This window comes from Fukomys damarensis, unplaced genomic scaffold (assembly GCF_012274545.1).
Source record: "Fukomys damarensis isolate Sample0158 unplaced genomic scaffold, DMR_v1.0_HiC HiC_scaffold_9, whole genome shotgun sequence".
Taxonomy (NCBI): Eukaryota; Metazoa; Chordata; class Mammalia; order Rodentia; family Bathyergidae; genus Fukomys; species Fukomys damarensis.
Window position 1 is genome coordinate 20286312 of NW_022900921.1, and position 20534 is coordinate 20306845.

The window sequence follows — 20534 nt, forward strand, 5'->3', positions numbered from 1 at the left end:
TTTAAAAAAAAAAAAAAAAAAGATTCATTCACTGAGTACATAATGGTGACCCTTTGTTCCCTCCCCACCCCCTCCCCACCCAGCTTCATCCCAAGAGTGTTCCCTCTCACAGCTACTTTTTGCAGCCAAATTCCAGAGCACGGGTTGCTAAGGCCTTGAAGGAATCAGGTAGAGGAGCTTTGCACCCAGCAGACAAACCGCTTCTGTCCTATCCTGATGGGGATTCAGGGCCATTCTTATCCTGTTGGCAGAGAAAGGCTAGGCACAGCCCCTGCCTCAGAGCCCAGCCTCTGTCAAGCTCAAGCAAACAGTTCTCCCCTGCACCTGCCACCCTGTCAGTCTGGGCAGGGCCACCTCCCCTCCCTGTGGCTTGCTCTGGGGACTTTTCCATGGAGCATCTTCAGCATCACGGCTGGGGAGGTCTTCCTTAGGGGAATATTTCAGGCTAAATTTGAGATGAGCCTTCACCAACCTGGCAGACTTACCCAGGCCTGAGCCCTGGAAAGGGAATAGATGGGCTATTTTTAGTGAGGAGACATAAATGAGGCTTTGTTTTCTCTCCACGCAGGCTGGAGTAACCACAGGGGGAGGTTGTATGGATTCCACATTCCCTTGCCTCCCTCCCTCCTCTGCTGTCTTAGGAGGCAGCGCTGCCCGCCTGGGAGACCAGGATGAAAACCTGTGATTCCCCCGACTTAGGCTATTTTAGGCCCTGGACAATTTGGCCGGAGCAGAAAGCCAGAGAGGCATGTCTGAGGGTTTCTCATCCTGGGACTGTTCCCACAGACTATCAGACTTCCTTTCTCCACCCTCCCCTGAAACTCTAGTCCCACCCTTTGATGAATGTGTAAAGCTGTTAATAGCTTGCTATCAGATTCTTCTCTACACCCCATCCCTCCTTCTCCATAGCTCAGAACCCCCCTACCAAAGCTGTCTCTAGTCTGGTCTAACCTTCATAATATATATATCAAGACCCCTTGGTTATAGCTCAGTAGTAAATGCTGGTCTAGCATGTACAAGGCCCTTGGCTTGATCCCTAGCAGCGCAAAAGAATTTTAAAGAGAAAGAAAGAAGACCCAAGGCCTTGTATATATATATTTTTTTAATACTTTTTTCCCCTCTCAGAATGAACCCGTGTGTAGGGTCTAGATAAAGCCAGTAAGATTTCTGGAATAGAAGTGTTTTAGTCCCTTACGTTTGTACTGCACTTCTTAGATTGTCACAGGATTTTTCCATCCTTTATCTGAATTGATGCTTTTAACAACTCCATGAACGTGTGCTGGGCAGGTGATCTGATAGGGGATTTTTTTCTTTTAGAGAAGGAAATTGAGGCCTTGTGTGGTCGAAAGCCAGGCCCAAGGTCACTGTACTAATAGGTAATACTAAGGCTGGGAATTTTATCCTTCTGACATTTCTTCATTGTGTCTATTTCTTGAACTCATGCTTATTATGAGACAGTGGTTCTTGACTAGGGGTAATTTTGCTTCTCTCTCCCCAAGGATAGTAGGAGTCCCCATGTCGAGGTTGTGTTATTAGCATCTTGTGTGTGGAGGCCAGGGATGCTGCTAGACATTCTTCAGTGATGGAAGGACTACCCTTCCCACTCCCAACGGAGGATTATCTCCCCTCAACTGTAAAGACTGCAAAGATTGAGATCCCCAGATTAGAGAACTCTTCTTCTGTGTTAGATCCTAAAAGTAGTCAAACATGTTCAACTCTGTTTCCCAGCCTACCAGCATCAAGTCAGGGTTGCTCCTGTGTAAACCATAAGTTATCACACCAGGGAACAAGTACAGTGTCACAGCTATATGTGATTTGGGCCAGGGATTTAGCTCAGTGGTTCTGCCGCCTGCCTTGTAAGTGCAAGGTCCCAAGTTCGATCCCTGGTATAAAACAAAACTGAAAACAGCTGTGTATGATTTATTATGAGAACTGCCTACCCGACCTGAAGGACTCAAGGAGGGAATAAAGGAAGGCTACCTGTAAAAGCTACGCTTAGAGGACATTTGACCTTAGAAGCAGTGTTTCTGATGCAGCCACATACTACGGAGCATTTGCAATTTAATAATGAGCTTCTGCACTATATCCCACAAGTGGGATCTGGAGGGGAGGGGTATGCAAGAGACAAAGGGGAGACTTCTTGAAGGACTGAAGCTCTGTGCCCCATGCTTTTCCCCTGGGGAAATCTTGTCCCTCCTGGGTGTGACCTTCCCAATTGATTGTCTCCTAGAATCGATAAGAAAATGTCTGATGCCCAGGGCAGCTACAAACTGGATGAAGCTCAGGCTGTCTTGAGAGAAACAAAAGCCATCAAAAAGGCCATCACCTGTGGAGAAAAAGAAAAACAAGATCTTATTAAGGTGCGCAAGTTCCTGAGATGTGGGTCCTCCACCCCCGTCATTTTCTCAGGGATCTTGGGATTCATAGAAGCTGTTTTCCACAGCTGTACTGATCGTAGAGCCCTCACTACAGGTTGAGCTTCCCTAATCCAAAAACTCTAGCTCTGAAATGCTGTGAAGTCGGAGACTTGTGACCCCACACCTGACCTCAAATGGTGGGTCACAATTAAAACACTTGCCCCAAAGATACCATATAAATTTACCTTTTGGCTATGTGGATAAGCTATACATAAAACACAAATACATGGTATGTTTGGCCTTTGGTCCCTTCCCCAAGATATCTTGATACATATTTGCAAATATTCCAAAATCTGAAATGCTTCTGGTCTCAAGCATTCTGGATAAGGGCTCCTCAGCCTATACTAGTCTTCTTGGGAGTTGGTCCCATTTTCTAGAGGAGAGGGAGCTCAGAAGCGCTCAGTGACTTGCTTAAGGCCACACAGCTAGTGTCAGTGGTGAAGCTGGAATGAAAGCCATCCGCGTAACCATCTGGCATACCCTGTGGGCCACTACTGTAGTCCCAGGTTTATTTTTCATTGCACTAAATGGAAAAAGATGGTTTCAGCATTGTTAATGTGAACATGAAAACATATCTATATCCATTTCTCTTGTGTTCTCTGCAGTAGGAACGGAACAAATGAGAGTAGCTATTCTTGATTTTGCTATGTAGTTGTGCCAAGCACTCTGCCTGACTGGCTACATAAACTCTTAATTTATCTCCATGCTAGGACTCAGAGTTAAGTGTTTGAGCCATGATTCCAGCCCATTCACTTTTCCCCTGGACACACCACCTCCTGATGAAGGAGCCACTCTGACCTCTGAGATGCCTCCTCCTAGTTCCCATTGGCAGATTAGGAGTCCAAGACTCAGAGGTGCCATCGGTAATTCGGTGAAAGAAACTGGATGCTCTCTGACAAAGCAATTTTGATGATCCTGCCCAGGACTGCATCCCAGAGAAAACATTCAAAATGTTCATGGGCAAGAAGGAGTGTTCCCGTCGTTACAAGGGCACAGGCAGACCCCAGTGTTCTCAGTGATAACATGAAGATCCCCAGAAAGTGTACCATCAGGATCCAACAGCATTGTGATAAAGCTGACAGTATTGAGCACTGGCTGTTCTCGTGCTTTCCACTGTGAGTCTCAGTCAGTGTAAGATAGCACTTGTGATCATTCCCATTTTATAGGAGAGAAAGTTGAGACACACGGAGATTAATCAGCCAGTTCAGATCACACAGCTAGGCAGTGGCAGGGCAGGGGCTCCAGAGTCAGTTTCTCCCAGGTAAGGGGCCCAGCAGACAGAAGGTGCCCACTCACTGCGGGCCCTCTGCCACGGTACCAGTAGCATGTGTCAGGGGAGTGAATTCCTAAGTTAGGGAAGTGGAGAGGAAAGCACACAAGTAGGGGAGCCCCAAAGCTCCCCTGGGAAGGCGCCTCACTGTCCTGCACCCTGTCCCCTCCCCTCGCTCCAGAGCCTTGCCTTGCTGAAGGACGGCTTCCACATCGATAGAGGGTCTCACTCCGACCTGTGGTCCAGCAGCAGCTCTCTGGAGAGCTCGAGCTTCCCGCTGCCCAAGCAGTACCTGGACGTGAGCTCCCAGACAGACGTCTCGGGAAGCGTGAGTACGCGGTGTGCCACAGGGCCTCCTACGGGAGCTGGTCTGAGGCTCTTGGGGGGGTCTCAGTTCCCAACTCTGCCCTCCTGGTCCCAGGAGATAGGCTGTGAAGGTATGAGGAAGAGCCAGCACCGGAGACTACACAGCCCCTGAGTGTTGCCTGGCCAAGTGCTTGGGTCCCTTATACTGCAGATAAAGCACTTTTACAGGACAGAGTCTTTGTCATTTTTTCATGCACCATCATTCTGTTTTTCTTTTACTGGCTGGAAAGCAGAGGGTATTTTTCTCCTGTTAGTCTCAAAACAATTCACGTGGCTTTCAAACAGCTGCATACCATCCAGCACCAGAGCTCTGTCTGGTCCTGGCTTTGGGTTGTGAAAGTACCATCCAGAGATGGGTCAGAAAACATCAGAGGACACCCCACAGTGATCCGTAACTTCTGGAGCCCTTTTGTTTTAATAGAATGTGTGACAATGAGCGAATCTGCCTCCCAGCCCCTGTAGCTAAATGCTTTCCTATCTAATTTCTATAGCTGCCTTCCCAGTTGTGAAGAGAAGCTATGTCCGTGTGATCCAGTGAGCCTTGTAGCTTCTTGCAACTCTGGACAGACTAGTGCGGGAGCGGCTGTCTCCCTCCTTCCTCATACCACCCATGTGTAGCTACAACCCACCTGTAAGCCAAAGTATCCATCAAGGAACTGCGTGCCTCTTGCTAAATTCTAGGTCTTTCCCACGCTCACCTAGCCTTCCACTCCTGACTGTGGCCTGTCTGTTTTCTTTTTATTCCTGCCTAGCACCCCCAGAATGGCTTTCTTCTGTTATTGGCTGTCCTTTCCTTCTCACCTGCTGCCTGTGCTTCTGTGGCCTGCCTTGGCGCTGAGCCATTTGGGGTGGCAAAGTGATATTCTGAGCCCTTGGCTTCTCTTGTCTAAGTAAGTGATAGATGTCTGAGTTTGAGGTTGTATCCTTGGCCTGAAGGAAGGAAAGTGTTTTTGCTTAACCAGCTTCCCTGAGATTCATACAGCCAGCCCAGTAATTGTGGGCTATTCTTGACTCTGTGCCTGTGCAAGCTGTCAGGTCTCTTGTGAGCTCTTGAAGCCTAACTTAGCACCAGCCACAATAGCTGTATAATTCCTGACTTTGTTCTCGTCCTTTAGTTTGGCACCAGCAGCAACAATCAGTTGGCAGAGAAGGTCAGATTGCGCCTTCGATACGAAGAAGCAAAGAGAAGGTAATTAGAGGCTGTGGCCAGGCGGCAGGTGGTTCCGACAACCATACCTGCTGTGGTAGGGTATGTGCTCTGGGGTTGGCTTTTTGCTCTTCTCATTTGTTTCAATCCTCACAAAGATGATGAAGGTAAGTACTGATACCTTTTTGTTTCAGTCCTTTCTAGAATTGAGAGAAGAAATGACTTACCTAGGACTCTGCACTGCATAGAATGGAACTATGCTTTGAACCTGTCTGTTTAATCCCAAAGCCTACTTACTTTTCTCCTTCCCTGTCTGGCTTTCTATAATCAGTTTTTTGATCATCGAGGAGACATTTGATTTGAAGGAGCAGAAGGTTTGTTTGGTTAGATTCCACAACAGTCTACAAAGACTAAGGACACCTCTCACTTCACTATTTCCTGCATAACTGGGACCAAGCTGTGCTTTCCAGCATTGTAGACTGCAGGAATTGAGCTCTGCTCTGTGGTTTTGTAGACCACTAAGCAGTTGGGTTCCTCTGCCACGAATTACAATAATAATGCTGGCACTTTCAGAGCATCTGCTAATAGACATAACCAGATTGTTTAGTATACTAAAACATTTGTACACCTATCTTATTTAACTATAGCATAGCTTCTGTTTATTATCGCTATGTTAGAGAGGAGGAGAGTTACATCCAGGATTTTTTTTTCCAGTTTTTCTGGGTGATAGAGTCAGAATTTGAACTCTGAACATTATAGCTCCAAGTTCAGGACCTTGAGGATGCTTATGCTGGGCCACCCTTATTGGGAAAGCGCCAGTACAGCATTGTGGGTAAATGAGTCTAGGTGCGTTGTCTCCATTTCTTCCTAGATGGAGTTGTCTCACATGTGAACATTTTATTTTTATTTTTATTTTTATTTATTTTTATTTTTTTTGAGACAGGGTCTCACTATGTAGTTGAGACTGACCTGGATCGTGCTATGTAGCCCAGGCTGGTCTCGAACTCACAGTAATCCTCCTGTCTCAGTCTCCCGAGTGTTGGGATTAAAGGCGTGTGCCTCCATGCCTGGCTACATGTGAACCTTTTACACCTAGGTTAGGTAGAATAAGGCATTGCCCAACCTTCCACTTTGCCAACTCTCCTTTAGCTCCAGGCTCTTTGCAGCAGTGAGAGAAATATGATAAAACCCAGAGGAAGAGGCAAATGAGGGGATGTACTCACTTATTGAACTCCAAAATCCTAGGGTGTCTACCTTCAGGCTCAACTGAATCCGAGGACTCAAATAATGCTACCTAGATTCCGTCTCTCCTTTTCTCCACCATGCTTGCCTTTGTGTTAGCTTTATTCTCAACTAGCGTAATGACCCTAGCAACTCTACCCTTACACACTACCAGGCTAGCAACCCCAGCAGAAGGGGGACTTCTTTTCCCAATAGTTTTAACAAGTCATGAGCCTGTACTAGCATTTGGGGATGAATCAATTAGTGTGCAGGGCCAGTAGAGAGTGGAGGTAAGGAATTTAGAAGTCTCTGAAGTTCTAGGCGTGGCTTATACGCTCGTGCTGGGAAAGAGATCGTGGGAACCGAGTGGCTCCCCAAAGACTCAGTGCGGTATAGTTAACCAAAAAAAGGAGGGATCGGCTAATAGGTAGAAATAAACAGATGTCCTTTGTACTATTCCAGCTCCCCCTAGGGGTTCAGCAAAATAGCAGAACTTGTACCTTTGGACGGCTCCTTCTTATTTCCTCTAGAGGGGACCACTGTGGGCCTCGGATCCTTTCCAGTTTGCTGTACTGCCTGTCTTACATGATCCGTCCTGGAGACCCTGAAGGACTGAAATGTTCTCTCAGGGGTGGAGCTGTTCAACTTTTCATCACAGTGCTTCCTGGCTTCTTTGATTTTTATCCAGCTTGTTGCTGCCTCCTCCTCAACCCAAAGCTAGATTTGGTGTAGAGGACAGAATAGCCTGCGGTGTAGGAAATTAGAGGCTACAGAATAAAGAGGAGGGAAGAGGGGGAAACTGTCAGGTGCATGGAACACCGGATCATTGCCTGCTGGGCTTGGTCCCATGTGCGTTTCTCCGGAGGAGGGAGACTGATGGTTTTTTTTGTTGTTGTTTTGGTACCGGGGATTGAACTCGGGTCTTTGCACTTGCAAGGCAGGCCACCGAACCGCTGAGCTAAATCCCCAGCTCAAGACTGATGGTTTTTATCACATTCTCTGAAGGATGGATGAGCTGAAGTTTGAGGAGCACTAGGGGAGCCCCCTAAACAGTGTGAGTCACTCCTTAGTGTGGTACGTGTGGCTCAGCCCCTACCAGACCCTACCATACCACTTTAGCCTCACAGTGTAGCTGAGAACTCGTCCCAAAGCATTCTTCGTAGATTGCTGTACACATGGATATGAGGTGAAATAATTAAGAATTTCTTCTGGGATGCTTGGCTGGGGAAAAAGGAAACCCAGATATGTTTTTCTATTTGGAACTTTTGCTTGACAACACAAGCAGCCTTGTCTCCGGGGGTCTGGTATAAAATAAGATTTCGGCCTCCCTGGCTATAGGTAAGGTCGAACTGCAAGTCCCCAGATCTGGGCTCTGAACAAGTACTAGCTGCGTTTAAGATGTGCAGTCTCAGGTGAGCCCTGGGGCATCTGTCCCACAAGGTTAAAAACTCCTTTCCTGTCCATCTTTTAGGGATGGAGGAAAACTAGCTTTGAGAGCTGAAAATGCTTTGTAGAGTCCAAGTCTTGAAGGCTGATGGTGGGATTGCTGTTAGATATGGGTAGCTGTCCTCTTAATTATGTTGGGACTCTTGGTCCAGTGATAACAGTATTTACTTTCCACACACTGGGCAATGTGTGAAGCGCTCTTCATGCTACGTTTCTTTTTGGTCCACGTTGTAGGTATTGTCCTTATCCTCACCTTAAAGATGAGGTCACTGAGTTTTAGGTTGGGATACAGGATTTTTGACTCCTTCCCTTAACATTTATTAAGTGCCTGCAGTATACCAGACACTGTGCCAGTTGCTTGTGATACCAGAATGATTTCTTACTATTGTTGTTGGGCATTGAATATGGGGCCTTGCGTGTGCAGAGATGTACCACTGAGTTGCACGGTCAGCCCTCAAAATGATTTTCAGAGAAATAGTTCCTTTTGTCCTGAAGGCAAAGCCAGGAGTCCAGTTCCAGGCCTCTGAACCCCGAGTCCATGGCCCTTTACCTTCTGCTGCCCCACTGTCAGAACAGAGGACCCAAGGTTAGTCCTGAAAGACCTAGTGATCTGCAGCTGTCACTGATTGAGCACATGCTATGTGTAGTGATTCTACATACTTTATCGCTGATTTTCACAACCATTCAAAAGGATGAGTAATTATTTTTCTTATGTTCCAGGCCCAGGTAATTTGCCCAATGTTACATAATTAATAAGTGGTCCAACCAGATAATAACAACATTAGCAATAGAAACATATATTGAGGGCTCACGGTGTGCCAAACACTGTGCTTTGAAGGTTTATAGATTATGTCATAAATCCATCACCCACAACCTTCTGAGGAAGGAGCGTTCATCTTTCCTTTCAGAGAGATGAGCAGTTTACCCAAGGGCACACAGCTGATGATAGAAGGTTAATGACTGGTATTGCAGCCACATCTCTATTGTACCAGGCTTAGGGTGTATCCTATTTATGTCTCCACCCCATCTCTCCAGAGCCAACTTCATCACTTCATTGTTGGCACACAGTAGCTGTCCGAACATGTTTTCTAAATAAAAATATGTTCCCTTGCCAGGCATGGTGGTACATCCCTGTAATCCCAGCACTTGGAAGGCTGAGGCAAGAAGATGAGTTTGAGACCACCCTGGGAAACTAGTGAGACCGTGTCTCAAAATGAAAGTCTGGGATGTAGTTCAAGGGTAGAGCACTTGCCTAGCATGTATGAAGCCCTGGGTTCACTTCTCAGTACTCCCCTCCCCGCAAGTGTGTCCAAGAAACAACTTCTTGATCCTAAGGAGGGTGGTAAGTTTGCTCTGAGAAAGTCCTAGCTCCCTGTCTTGAAGCCTTAGAAACAGTCCTTCCCTTTTCCCTCCACGCTGTGCTTCACATCTGTCTCGCTTGCCTTCTTGGCCCCCAGGATTGCCAACTTGAAGATCCAGCTGGCCAAGCTGGACAGTGAGGCCTGGCCTGGGGTGCTGGACTCAGAGAGGGACCGGCTGATCCTCATTAACGAGAAGGAGGAGCTGCTGAAGGAGATGCGCTTCATCAGCCCCCGAAAATGGACACAGGGGGAGGTAGAGCAGCTGGAGATGGCCCGCAAGCGGCTGGAGAAAGACCTTCAGGCAGCTCGGGACACACAGAGCAAGGCGCTGACAGAGAGGTGGGTCCACAGGTCAGGGAGGGAGGGGGCTGACGGGGCTGTCCTGGTGACCTGAGCTGCACTCCCGCATGCCCAGTGCAGACATCTCACAGCTGTCCATAGGAGCGTGTCGAAGAAAGTGACTTCCCCTCTTGGGCACCAGCTGGCGGGGACCTCACACAGGTTTGTGTCACAGAAATGGTTTCCCTGATTATGTCCTCTCACTGATGGAAACCTGTAATTCTAGATCGTGCAAGGCAATTGATTTCCCGTTCTGTGACAGTGACTCACGTTCTGTACTGTGACCTTGGGTGCACAAGCTTCACTCAGTAGGGCATAAGTTTTTCGTGTCCACTAGTGCTTTCTCCCTTCTGTTAGACAGTTGGTCTTCAGTATCATTGGGTTCCATGGCTGTGGGTTCAGCCAACTGCGGTTTGAAAATGTTTGAAGAAAAAAACTTATTTAAATAATACAACTAAAAGTAGAAATGCACAATGCAATCTAACAACAGTTTATAGAATATTTACATTGCTACCTAAAGACGAAAGCATATGATGGATGTGTGCATATTGTAAATATAAGGGAGACCGTGTATACGTTATATGGAAATTCTACACCATTTATATAAGGAATTTGAGTATGTTTGGACTTTATCATCATGGAAGTGGGCAGGGGTATGGTGGAGGGATATTGGGAACCGTCTTCCAGGACACAAGGGATCGTGCAGCATCATGCTGCTCGTGACCTACTGATTTGATTGTACCGCGTCCTACAGGGTGCACTTTGAAGACCCCTAATGTGGGTTGGGGTTGCAAAGTGTTGTCCTGATAAGGGCCAAGGAGGTCGTGGACATCCTCCCAGCCCACCTGGCAAAACAGACCCCTCTCATCTTTAAAGTAAAGTAGGTGCTCTAGGCCTGCTCTGGCAAGTGGGAGTACAGGCCCTGGCTAATGGAAAGCCCTGACTTTTGGGGGAGTTTGTTGTTTTTTGGGGGTTCAAACTCAGCTTCACAAACACTAGACAAGCGCCATACCACCATATATCCTCAAGTCTAATTTTAAAAGATTGTTTAAAAATTTTGAATATTGGCAACTAATCCAATTTTTTAAAAAAATTATTGTGCCTTGGCTTCCTTGTGAGTTTTATATAACCTGGAAGCCCAAGTTTATGTTCTCTAGTGAGACCTTCTACCAGACTGTCCGTGTAGATTTGCTTTAGTGTCATTGCCGACCTCCCCACCCCTGACACAGATTAATGCTGTTTGCTGGAGGTCCTACAACCCTCAGTTTCACATTCTCCTTCTTCCGTTCATTCAGTCCATCAACCAGTTGCTTATTCACTTCTTTTAAGAAAGGTACCTTTGCACATGTTCCATATGCCTGGCAGTTTGAAAGATTCAGGGATGAAGATGCAATCCTTACTTGATGATCTTCAGATGTGTTTGCTTATTTTCACTTTTTGGCAGCAAACTGTACTGAGCAAAGTCTTGCCCTTAAAGTGCTTAGAATTGAAGCTAGTGATCTTCTTCAACTGACACATTGTGTTCGTGTTTATACATATTTTTGGGGTACAGTAGGATAACTGTGTATACACATTGTGTAATGAGCAATTCAGGAAAAGTGACACTTGCATCTCAAACAGTTATCAGTATGGTATTCGGAAACTTCCAGCTCTTATTATTTTGAAATATACAAGTTGTTGTAGACTACAGTTATTCTGTTGAGACGTAGAACTCTAATTAAAACTATTCTTTCCCTATTTCTGTATTATTTTGGTGCCTGTTGTCTGACCTCTCTCCACCTCTCTCCTCCCTCCCTGCCCCTACCGACCCCCATTGCACTCTCAGCTTCTATGAGATCAGCTTTTTTAGCTTCTGCAAATGAGTGAGAACATGTTGTGTTTGTCTTTCTGTGTCCTCCAGGCCTGTCCCTCCTGCCCCAAATGACAGGATTTCATTCTTTTTTATGGCACAGTACCTTTTGATTGTATATGTATACCATTTTCTTTATCCAGTTATCTATCACAAAATGCTTTGGTGGTTCAATATCTCAACTGTCATAAGTAGTGCTGCATTAAACATGGAAATCCAAGTATCTCTTTGGTGAACTGATTTATATTCTTTGGAGATGCATGCTAAATCTCGTGGTTACATGGTTTTGATTTACATTCCTCCAGTGGTTACAGATGTTGAACATTTTTTCATACATCTGTTGGCCATTTGTATACTTTTTAGTTTTTGTTGAGGTAGTCTCGCTATATGTCGAGGCTAACCTTGAACTCACTGTGTAGCTCAGGCTGTTCTCAAACTCGCAGTCCTCCTGCCTCAGCCTCCTAAGAGCTGGTATCATAAGTGTACATCACCATGCCCTGCTCATGTGTTTATCTTCTTTGGAGGAAAAATTTCTATTCAGATCATTCGTCCATTGTAACCAGATTGGTTTTATTTGTGGAGTTGTTTGAGCTCTTTATATATTCGAGTACTGATTCCTTATTGAATGGATGGTTTGCAGATATTTTCTCCCATCCTGAAAGTTGTCTGTTCACTGTATTGCTTGTTTCCTTTGCTGTTCATAAGCTTCTTGGTTTGATATAATCCCATTTGTGTGTTTTTGCTTTTGTTGCCTGTGTTTTTGGGGTATTATCCAAAAACTTATTGCCTGAACCATTTCCGGGAAGTGTTTTCCCTAATGCTAGCATGTGTGTATGTGGTTTGGGGATGGACAAGGGAATTTCTTTTTCCAGCAATATCAAAAGAGGAAGCCCAGTTTGTAAAGCAGGAAAACTTGCTTGCACCATAGTTATCACACCGTGGGACTCCTTGGTGCCTCAGCCTAGGTTTCCTGTGTCACCCTTTTGGGCTCTGGGGCACCCGGCTTGCACCAGCCTCCTAGCCAGTGACTAAACTCCATTTGCATATGTTAATTGCCAGGTGGATCAGGTTGATCAGCCTCTGCCTGAGCCCTCGTGACTTCAAATCACCCCTTGATTGGTCACTGGTGGGGATCTCTTTGCCCCAAGCACGTGATCGACCTGCTCACAAGGATGCCCTAAGTGCACCTACTTCTTTCTCTTCATCCTCCACTGGCAGAAATGGCTGATTAGCCCTGACCTGTCACCATGTTGGTGGAAAAAGAAGGAAAAGAGCAGAGTTAGATAGTTGGTGTTCGGCAGCCCTTGAAAGCACTTCCTGCAAGTTTCCTTTACTACCATGATTCTCTGTCCTGATTTTCCTGGGAGTGTACTTGGAGGACAAGGCCTGAATCTCTATGGCCTCTTGCTCTCAGTGTTAGATGGAAGAGTAAATTGGTAGGTGGCCTGGGCAGGTCCTGCTGGGCCTCTGTGTGCACATCCTCACTTCCATGCCAGTGGAAGCACTCATTTGCTTCCAGGCCCTATAACTGCCCATGGGAAGATTTTAGCCGTATATCATTCTCATAGCCGGCAGCTGGAGAAAAGAGACATGTGGCAGCTTTACACGTTGACAAGTCAAAAGAGACACCTTTCCACCTGGTGACCTCGAGCCATTCTTTGACTAATATGGGCTTCACTTGCTTTGTAGGGGGGAAAAATAGGATAATTCCATTGAATCCCTACACAAGCTGAAGACAGGGGGTTGGACTGGTTGTGAATTGAGACTCTTCCCTCCTATAAAGTATTTAATTTCCTGTAACTGGGACTGGGGATTCTCTCAGGGACCCCTAAATCACATGGCATGTAAAAGCTACCATTACATGTCACAGTATTCTTTACCACGTAAGCGTTCCAGGAACCCTGAGAGTCATTGGGTTTTACAGGTGAGGCTCACCAGACATTACTGAGTGGAAGCACTAGGAATAGAAGCCCCAGGCTCGCTGGCTCCAGAGCCCAGCTGTAGGCTCCTGCCTCTCAGAAGACCTGTTACTGCCTTCAGCCCCACACTTCCAAGGTCTGATGGCTCCTCCAAGTAGTGAGTTACACAGCCAGAATCTGCTCCTCTGCAGCTGCCAGGGGTGCAGTACGGATCTCCTAGAGGGGAAATACAGTAGTAGGGAAGCCAGAGGGCATGACAGACTGAGAGACGGAGCTGCGAGCCCGGAGAGGAGCCCTAAGAGCATACCCTGAGGAACGGTGGCAACAGTGCCGATGTGTCTACAGCTGCGTGCTTGCTTCTGGCTCCATGTTTGTCTGCCTTTATTCACCCCTCTGCCTCTGGAGTCCTGTTTCCTTTCTATAATGGTCTTGATCTTTGTTTCTCTCTGTGTATCTACCTTTTAGTGTCCGTTTCTCTCCGTCTTCTCTCTCAAAATGGAATTATTATGAACCTCACCTTCCCACAATGGCCTGTCCCATTCAAGGAGCCTTTGAGAACAAGCACAGACAGTTTCAGGAAAAGCTGAGCAGAGGCCCTATGGGTACAGTCGTGGATCCATTGGAATGACAGGCTTCTCAACATGCTTCTTGCCCTGTTTCCCCTGCCTCCCTGTGGGTGCTCTCTGTCGCTCAGCAGAGCCAGGGTGCAGCCATGAAGGATGTTAATTAGCGCACGGCTCCCTGGCCTTATCCCAGGGACCAATTCTTCAGGGCTGAGACCCAGCCCAAACTCTTAGATTTTTAATCAGGACCCCAGGTGCTCTTGGGGATTCCAGTTCTGGCTTCTGGGCCTTCTGCTTGCTTTCAGACGTGATGTGTTTCTGCCCCCCCCATCCCGGTATGTGCCGGGCATCACATATAAGCCATCTGGCCTCGTGCTACCCCGCAGCTGCTGGGAGGAGGACTCAGCACCTGTGTGTGATAATGTTGGAGGCTTCCCCTACTGTGCTCAGGATGCCAAGGCAGCCCAGCTCCCTGTTCCATCAGGACCCTATCCAGACTCCAATGGGGACCTGCCATTCCTCCTGAAACGTGCCGCTGTGGCTCGTTCTGATGGAAAACATGAGCCACACTTCTTGATCCCAGACCTTGCACACTTTCTAGGTTTTGCTCATAGGCAGGGACATGAGCTTCCACAGCCTTTGCTCATCCCATTAAGAATTCTGGATTGGGCCGGGGATTTAGCTCAGTGGTTCTGTTGCCTGCCTGGCAAGCACAAGGTCCTGAGTTTGATCTTTGGTACCAAAAGAAAAAAAAAAAAAAAAAAGGTTCTGGATTGTTTATTATGGGTTCCTCCTGACAGTCTGCTGCCCACCCACCCCTGTCAGGCTCAGGCAGGACTCTGGAAGAATAGCCTCAGGGATTGAGTGGACCATGCAGCATGCCACTGGGGTGCTGTATCTGCTGCTGTGCTTGTCTTTCTGTCATTTGCTCAGCCTCACTTGGCCAATAGCAAGCCCGCCTGCCCCTTCCCATTTCTCAGTTGTGTCAGAGCCGCCTCTGGCCTTTGTTGCAGGGTGTGTGTTGGAGGCCTGGGTATATTGATGGAGTTTGATTTTCTGTGGAAATAAGGCCATTCTCCCAGTCTGTAGCTTGGGTCAACTGTGCCATCCCCAGTCTTGGGAACAACAGGTCATTTGGCACCTCTCCTGCAGGATGGCAGAAGAAGATGAGGGGCTGCCGGTGGAACACATGTGCTGTGGGATATTTACTATCCAGATAATTCAGCCTGGTGAATGAACTCTGCTTAGTTGATGTGAGGGGAAAGTACCTATCCCTAAAAAATTCCTGTACATCTATTGTATCAACTTCAATATCTCTAAGTTGTAGGACATCCACATGCTACAGCCCCCAAATCTCTGGGGATTCACACAATAGAAGTTTATTTCTTGCTCATATAGTATTTAATTGGGCTTTCATAGCAACTAGCGGTCTTTTGTATTCAGGAACATAGGCTCTTTCCACTTGTGCTACCCACCACCTTGAAACCACAAGAGTCAGTGAGGAACTCTGTTTTGCCCACTTCCCTTACCACTTCAGCTGGATACACGTGGTTTCTGCTCACATCTCATTGGCTAGAGCACAGTCATGTGCCCTAACCAGCAGCAAGGGAATCTGGGAAAATAGTCCAGCTGTGAGCCCAGGGACTTAGGAGAGCCCCAAAGTCTCAGCCAAAAAGATGTTCAGATTCCAGTTAGTTGTCCTTCTTAATGTTCTTTCCTATCAGTCCACACTTCCCCCATAGACTTTGTCCCAGACTGATCTAATTAGATATCTGAATATTTCTTGATTTTCTGTTCTACTCTTCCTGGTAGAATATATGTAGTCCCTATTGGACCCTCTTCCACAAGAGCAGAAACGCATTGTTTTGTTCAGTGCCTTATCCGCACCGCCAATATGATGCATCACTCACTAAATACTAATTGAAAGAAAGGAGAAAAGGAGGGAGGAAGGGAAAGGGGACAAAGAAGGAAGGAAATAACTATTGAAGAAGAGGAAGAGGGAAAGAGGGAGAGGAGGAGGAGGAGGAGGGACTATGGCGTAGAATCCGAATTCTGCCACTAATTCTGTAGCTTTAAGTAAATTATTTAGCTTGAAAGACTCAATTTCCTTAAATATAAAATGGTAAAAATCATTCTTACCATCATTGTGCAACTAAAAGGCAGTGTCTTAAGGTTCCTCACACAGTGCCTGATACATGGTAATTAATAAAGTAATTACTATGGGATCATAAGTAGAGGCTAGGTTCCTTCCACACACGACAATAAAATGCTTCCTGAAAGTTGTTGTGCGTCTTTGGTCTGCATCCCTCTGTCAGAGCACATGCTTGTGTTTTCTGTTGGGGGAGCGAATGGGAGGAGGAGGAGAGTCCTGCCAGAGTGTTCTCACTGTGCCTTGTCTCCCTCCAGGTTAAAATTAAACAGTAAGAGGAACCAGCTGGTGAGGGAACTGGAGGAAGCAACTCGGCAGGTAGCCACTCTGCACTGTCAGCTGAAAAGGTGAGTGCGGGTGATGGGTGTTCCCTGCTCAGGTGGCCCAGCCCGACTCTGCCTGTGACTTGTTCTCCATGGATCGAGTAAGGGTATTTAGAAGCTTAGAAGATGGTTGTCCTCACCAACTTAGGCCTGGCCTGGTGTGGCCAGGGGCAGAGTCATTCACCTGTGTGTGCTGCTCACACTGAGGAGGCCCAGTCAGGTACCTGAATGCCCACAGATATGTCTCTTATGCCTACTGACTCACTTTCACACAAAAGAGATAGGATTTAGACCTGGGCCTTAGTGGACAAAAGTGTGTCACTGAAATTTCATGCCAGCATTTTGTCCTCATTTCATTTTTTCCTATTGGTTTCCTTCTATGTGTCACAAGTGACACTGCTTTCCAAAAATATCACTTGTTTCCTTTTAAGATAAAGTATTTTTAAGATTGAAAGAGTGAGTTGACTTCAAGAAAGGTTTTAGGCTGCACTCAAATATGGAACCATGTCTTAGAAATCCAACAGGACCGGTGGAGATTTGGGAAGCAGAGTTAGAAGGGAAAAGTGGATCTTTGATGCAGCCACTGTGGGTCTGAATCCCAGCTGTGCCTCTGTCTGGTGACACGGCCTCCTCGGTGTGTCTGGGGAAAGGGATGCGTGACTTACCCTGGCGGCTGTAAAGTGTACCCAAGGTGACCGTGTGTTCTCGGTGTCCATGGTGTCCTGGGCTTGGCAGGTGGTCCATCTCACTGTGTGTCTTCCCTGTCCTCTCCTTTCTGTTCCCAGCCTCTCCAGCAGCACGCAGTCCCTGTCCTCAGGGAGCAGCCCGGGATCCCTCACCTCCAGCCGAGGCTCTCTGGCAGCCTCCAGCCTGGACTCCTCCACCTCAGCCAGCTTCACAGACCTCTACTACGACCCCTTCGAGCAGCTGGACTCGGAGCTGCAGAGCAAGGTGGAGCTCCTGCTCCTGGAGGGGGCCACAGGCTTCCGGCCTTCTGGCTGCATCACCACCATCCACGAGGATGAGGTGGCCAAGACCCAGAAGACCGAGGGTGGCAGCCGCCTGCAGGCCCTGCGCTCCCTGTCTGGCACCCCAAAGTCTATGACATCCCTGTCCCCACGCTCCTCTCTCTCCTCCCCATCCCCACCATGTTCCCCGCTCATCACTGACCCCCTTCTGGCTGGAGATGCCTTCCTGAACCCCCTGGAGTTTGAAGACCCAGAGCTGAGTGCCACTCTCTGTGAGCTGAGCCTTGGTGGTGGTACCCAGGACAGATACCGGCTGGAGGAACCAGGGACGGAGGGCAAGCCGTTGGGCCAAGGTAGGAGGCGCGTACCCAGAGGGTGGGAAACAAGGAGGAAAAGGTGCTTTGCACATGGAGTCCACCCACATGGTAATTATGGGGAAGCTTACCAACTGCTTCCTGTGGGCCAGGTCTTCACGTGGTACGTTGTTTATTCATTCAGTATAAATCTGTTAGTCCAGTGTGCTCTGGGTCCTGTGTAGGGGTTTTCCTGGTAGATTTATTTATTCAGCAAGTATGTAGTACTAAAACTAAATGTCAGATCCTGCACTAGTGGTTGTACATGGATTCCACTAACCCCTGTGCATTTAACGGATCTGCCATCTGCCACTCACTGGGTTAGTCGCTCAGGATACAGTTTTGGAGACAGGTACAGTCCGTTTTTAGAAAGTTTATGTTCACATGGAGGCACAGGCAATAAGCATGCAGCCAGATAGAAGCACTGTGAAGTAAATGGCTCAGGGCATGTGATAGAGCCTTTTAGCTTGCCCAGGGCCTGCCAGTTCAGGGTAGGTTGCAAAGGAGGGGATGATGGAGTAGAAACCTGAATGACGAGAAAGAGTCAGCCTTGGAAAAAGTAGGAGGAATAAAGAGGGACCAAAGAGGGGCTGGGAAAGTGTTAGTCAGGAGTATGGGGTCACCACCAGTGTTGGAGAATTGAGCAGAGTCCCGACTATATAAGACCTGGTGACATTTTAGAAGTTCACGTTTTACCTTCATTGCAGTAGGGATCAGTGTCATGCAGCAGGGACTCATTCCGAGGAAAACCAGGGGATGATCAGATCGGATTCCCTGTCCACATGGGGTCAGAAAGGACATTCTGGTGTGGAGATCCAAGTTTGAATCTTCAAAATAAATGATGATGACAACTAAATTTATTAGGAAGAAAACTGTTTAACAACAAAACAACGCAATAAATCATAATAGTTAATATTTATTGGAGCCGTATTATGTGTAGGTGAGGTAGGTTGCTGGGTTCTACCCATTCCACACATGAGGAAACGAGGATTCAGAGAGGTAACATTCTTTGCCCTAGGTCACCCAGACATGAATGAGGAAACAGAGATTGGAACCCAGGCCTTTCTGACCCCAGAGCCCAGTGCCTTTCTTCTCATGCTTTGCCCTGCTACCTGCACCCCCCTACCTGCCTTGAGGCAGCTCAGTGCATTGATTCATGCGATGCTTACTGGTGCCGTCTGGCTGTGGACACAATGGCCTTTCCAGATCAGGGTGTTCAGTAAGCTCCCACGGGGCTTCTCAGTCTTCCTTACAGATGGACAAAGTGAGGCAGAGAGTAATTAAAGACTTCAGTGCAGCAGCAGGATCAGGGCTGGCAGTGACATCATCTGCCTAGAACCTGCTCTATTGCATATGTCCAGATGTGCCTGCAAAGGGCTCAAGCTCTGCCCTGTATGAGACCAGTGAGGAGGAGCTGGCCCCACCTCAGCTGTGAGCAGGTCTGCTGCTCTCGTGCCCACAAGTCTCCCTTTATATGCAAGAGCCAGTGGAAAGCAGGTTGGGAAACTGGGGAGGGCCAGGTTCCTGGTTAACCGAAGGCTCTGAGCGCCAGCGCTTTCGTTAGAAGAGGAGAGATCCCTGGGGTTCCTTCGTCAAGAAGGGAGTCTTGCTGAGTGTTCTCAAACAAAAATAAAAACAAGCCTCCTACTACAGCAGGCGGCAAACTTCAGCAAATTGTTCCCTGGGGGGTTGATGTGGGCAGAACCTCTGAACGAGGCTTACAAAGTATTAAGAAGTGTCTCTGGTGGGGGTACTGAGCCATAGCAGGACACTCGGACTCCAGTCAGGTCCTGAGAAGTCACTCCCTCCGCTGGCCCTGCCTCACAGTGTCCTCAAGGCTCGTCAGGCAGAGGTAGCTAGCACATGGGGCTGGGCACATTTCCTCCGTGCCATCTCCAGAAGCCTCGGCCACAGCCAGCTGTGCGAGGCAGAGCTCAGGTGCTAAGCAGGTTACTCGATTAGTGCCACTCTTCAGGCAGCAGACAAATTAATCTCCTTAAGTGGTTTAGCAGAGGCAGTGGGGGGAGATGCGTGGTGTGAAGGCCGGGGGGTGGTGGTCTCCGTGGGTGCAGCAGGCAGGAGACACAGGCTGGGAAAGCTGCTCTCCCATCCCCAGCACTGGCCGTCTCCCATGCTCTCCTCGCCCATCCCTGTCCTCAGCCTCCGTGTCCCAGGCCCTGTACACCTTGCGCTGCCAGCTTAGGTTCTCCCAGCAGTGCCCAGAAGTATATGTGGTGAGCTTGAAGGTCCTTCTCTGGCCATCCCCACCCCAAGGAGACAGGGGCTGTCTCTCCGTCTTTGTACCTCTGAACCTGGCCCATGTGTAGGCCCTGCATACCATAGGTGAGCATAAAGGCAGGATATGCCATCTACAGAGTTCTCCATTACAAGCCCCATGCCAAAGGATTTCAAGGACTTATGTTCATGTAGGGAAGTGGAGTTGCAGAATTAAGATCGGAAAGGTTAGGCCAAGTGAGACGGCAGGTGCTATGTCTCTCCCTTGCCTCTTCTGAGGTATTAGGGCTGTTATTTTGTTCTAAATGTAGGGAAGGATCTAGGGCCATTACCGCAGTGACAGAAACAGTAATGGCCATAAGAACAGTGGTATGAAATTGGCAAAGTCCTTTCCCTGTACCACTCTCTCTACCAAGATTGTCCCGTATTATGACTCACGGAGTCCTCCCAACAACCCTGCCAAGGAGTTAGTATTTTCCCTATTTCAAAGGGAGGAATCTGATGCTTAAAGAGGTTGAGTCAATATACCAGGGTAACAAGGTGGTAAGTGGTGGAGCTGTGGAGCTGTGTTTGAGCCCAGGCATTTGACTCCAGAGCCTGGGATTTTT

General features: G+C 47.7%; 1 protein-coding gene across 4 annotated transcripts in view; it reads left to right on the forward strand.

The window, feature by feature from the left end:
- The window catches only part of Wwc1 (WW and C2 domain containing 1), a 152261-nt gene that overhangs the window by 91399 nt on the left and 40328 nt on the right, over window positions 1-20534 (forward strand). For all 4 annotated transcript variants that reach the window (XM_010622220.1, XM_010622221.1, XM_010622222.2 and 1 more), the window contains exons 6-11: window positions 2231-2360; window positions 3869-4015; window positions 5169-5242; window positions 9325-9567; window positions 16305-16394; window positions 17156-17691. In XM_010622220.1, the coding sequence (XP_010620522.1) occupies window positions 2231-2360; window positions 3869-4015; window positions 5169-5242; window positions 9325-9567; window positions 16305-16394; window positions 17156-17691 (1220 nt within the window). The remainder of the gene's footprint in view (window positions 1-2230; window positions 2361-3868; window positions 4016-5168; window positions 5243-9324; window positions 9568-16304; window positions 16395-17155; window positions 17692-20534) is intronic.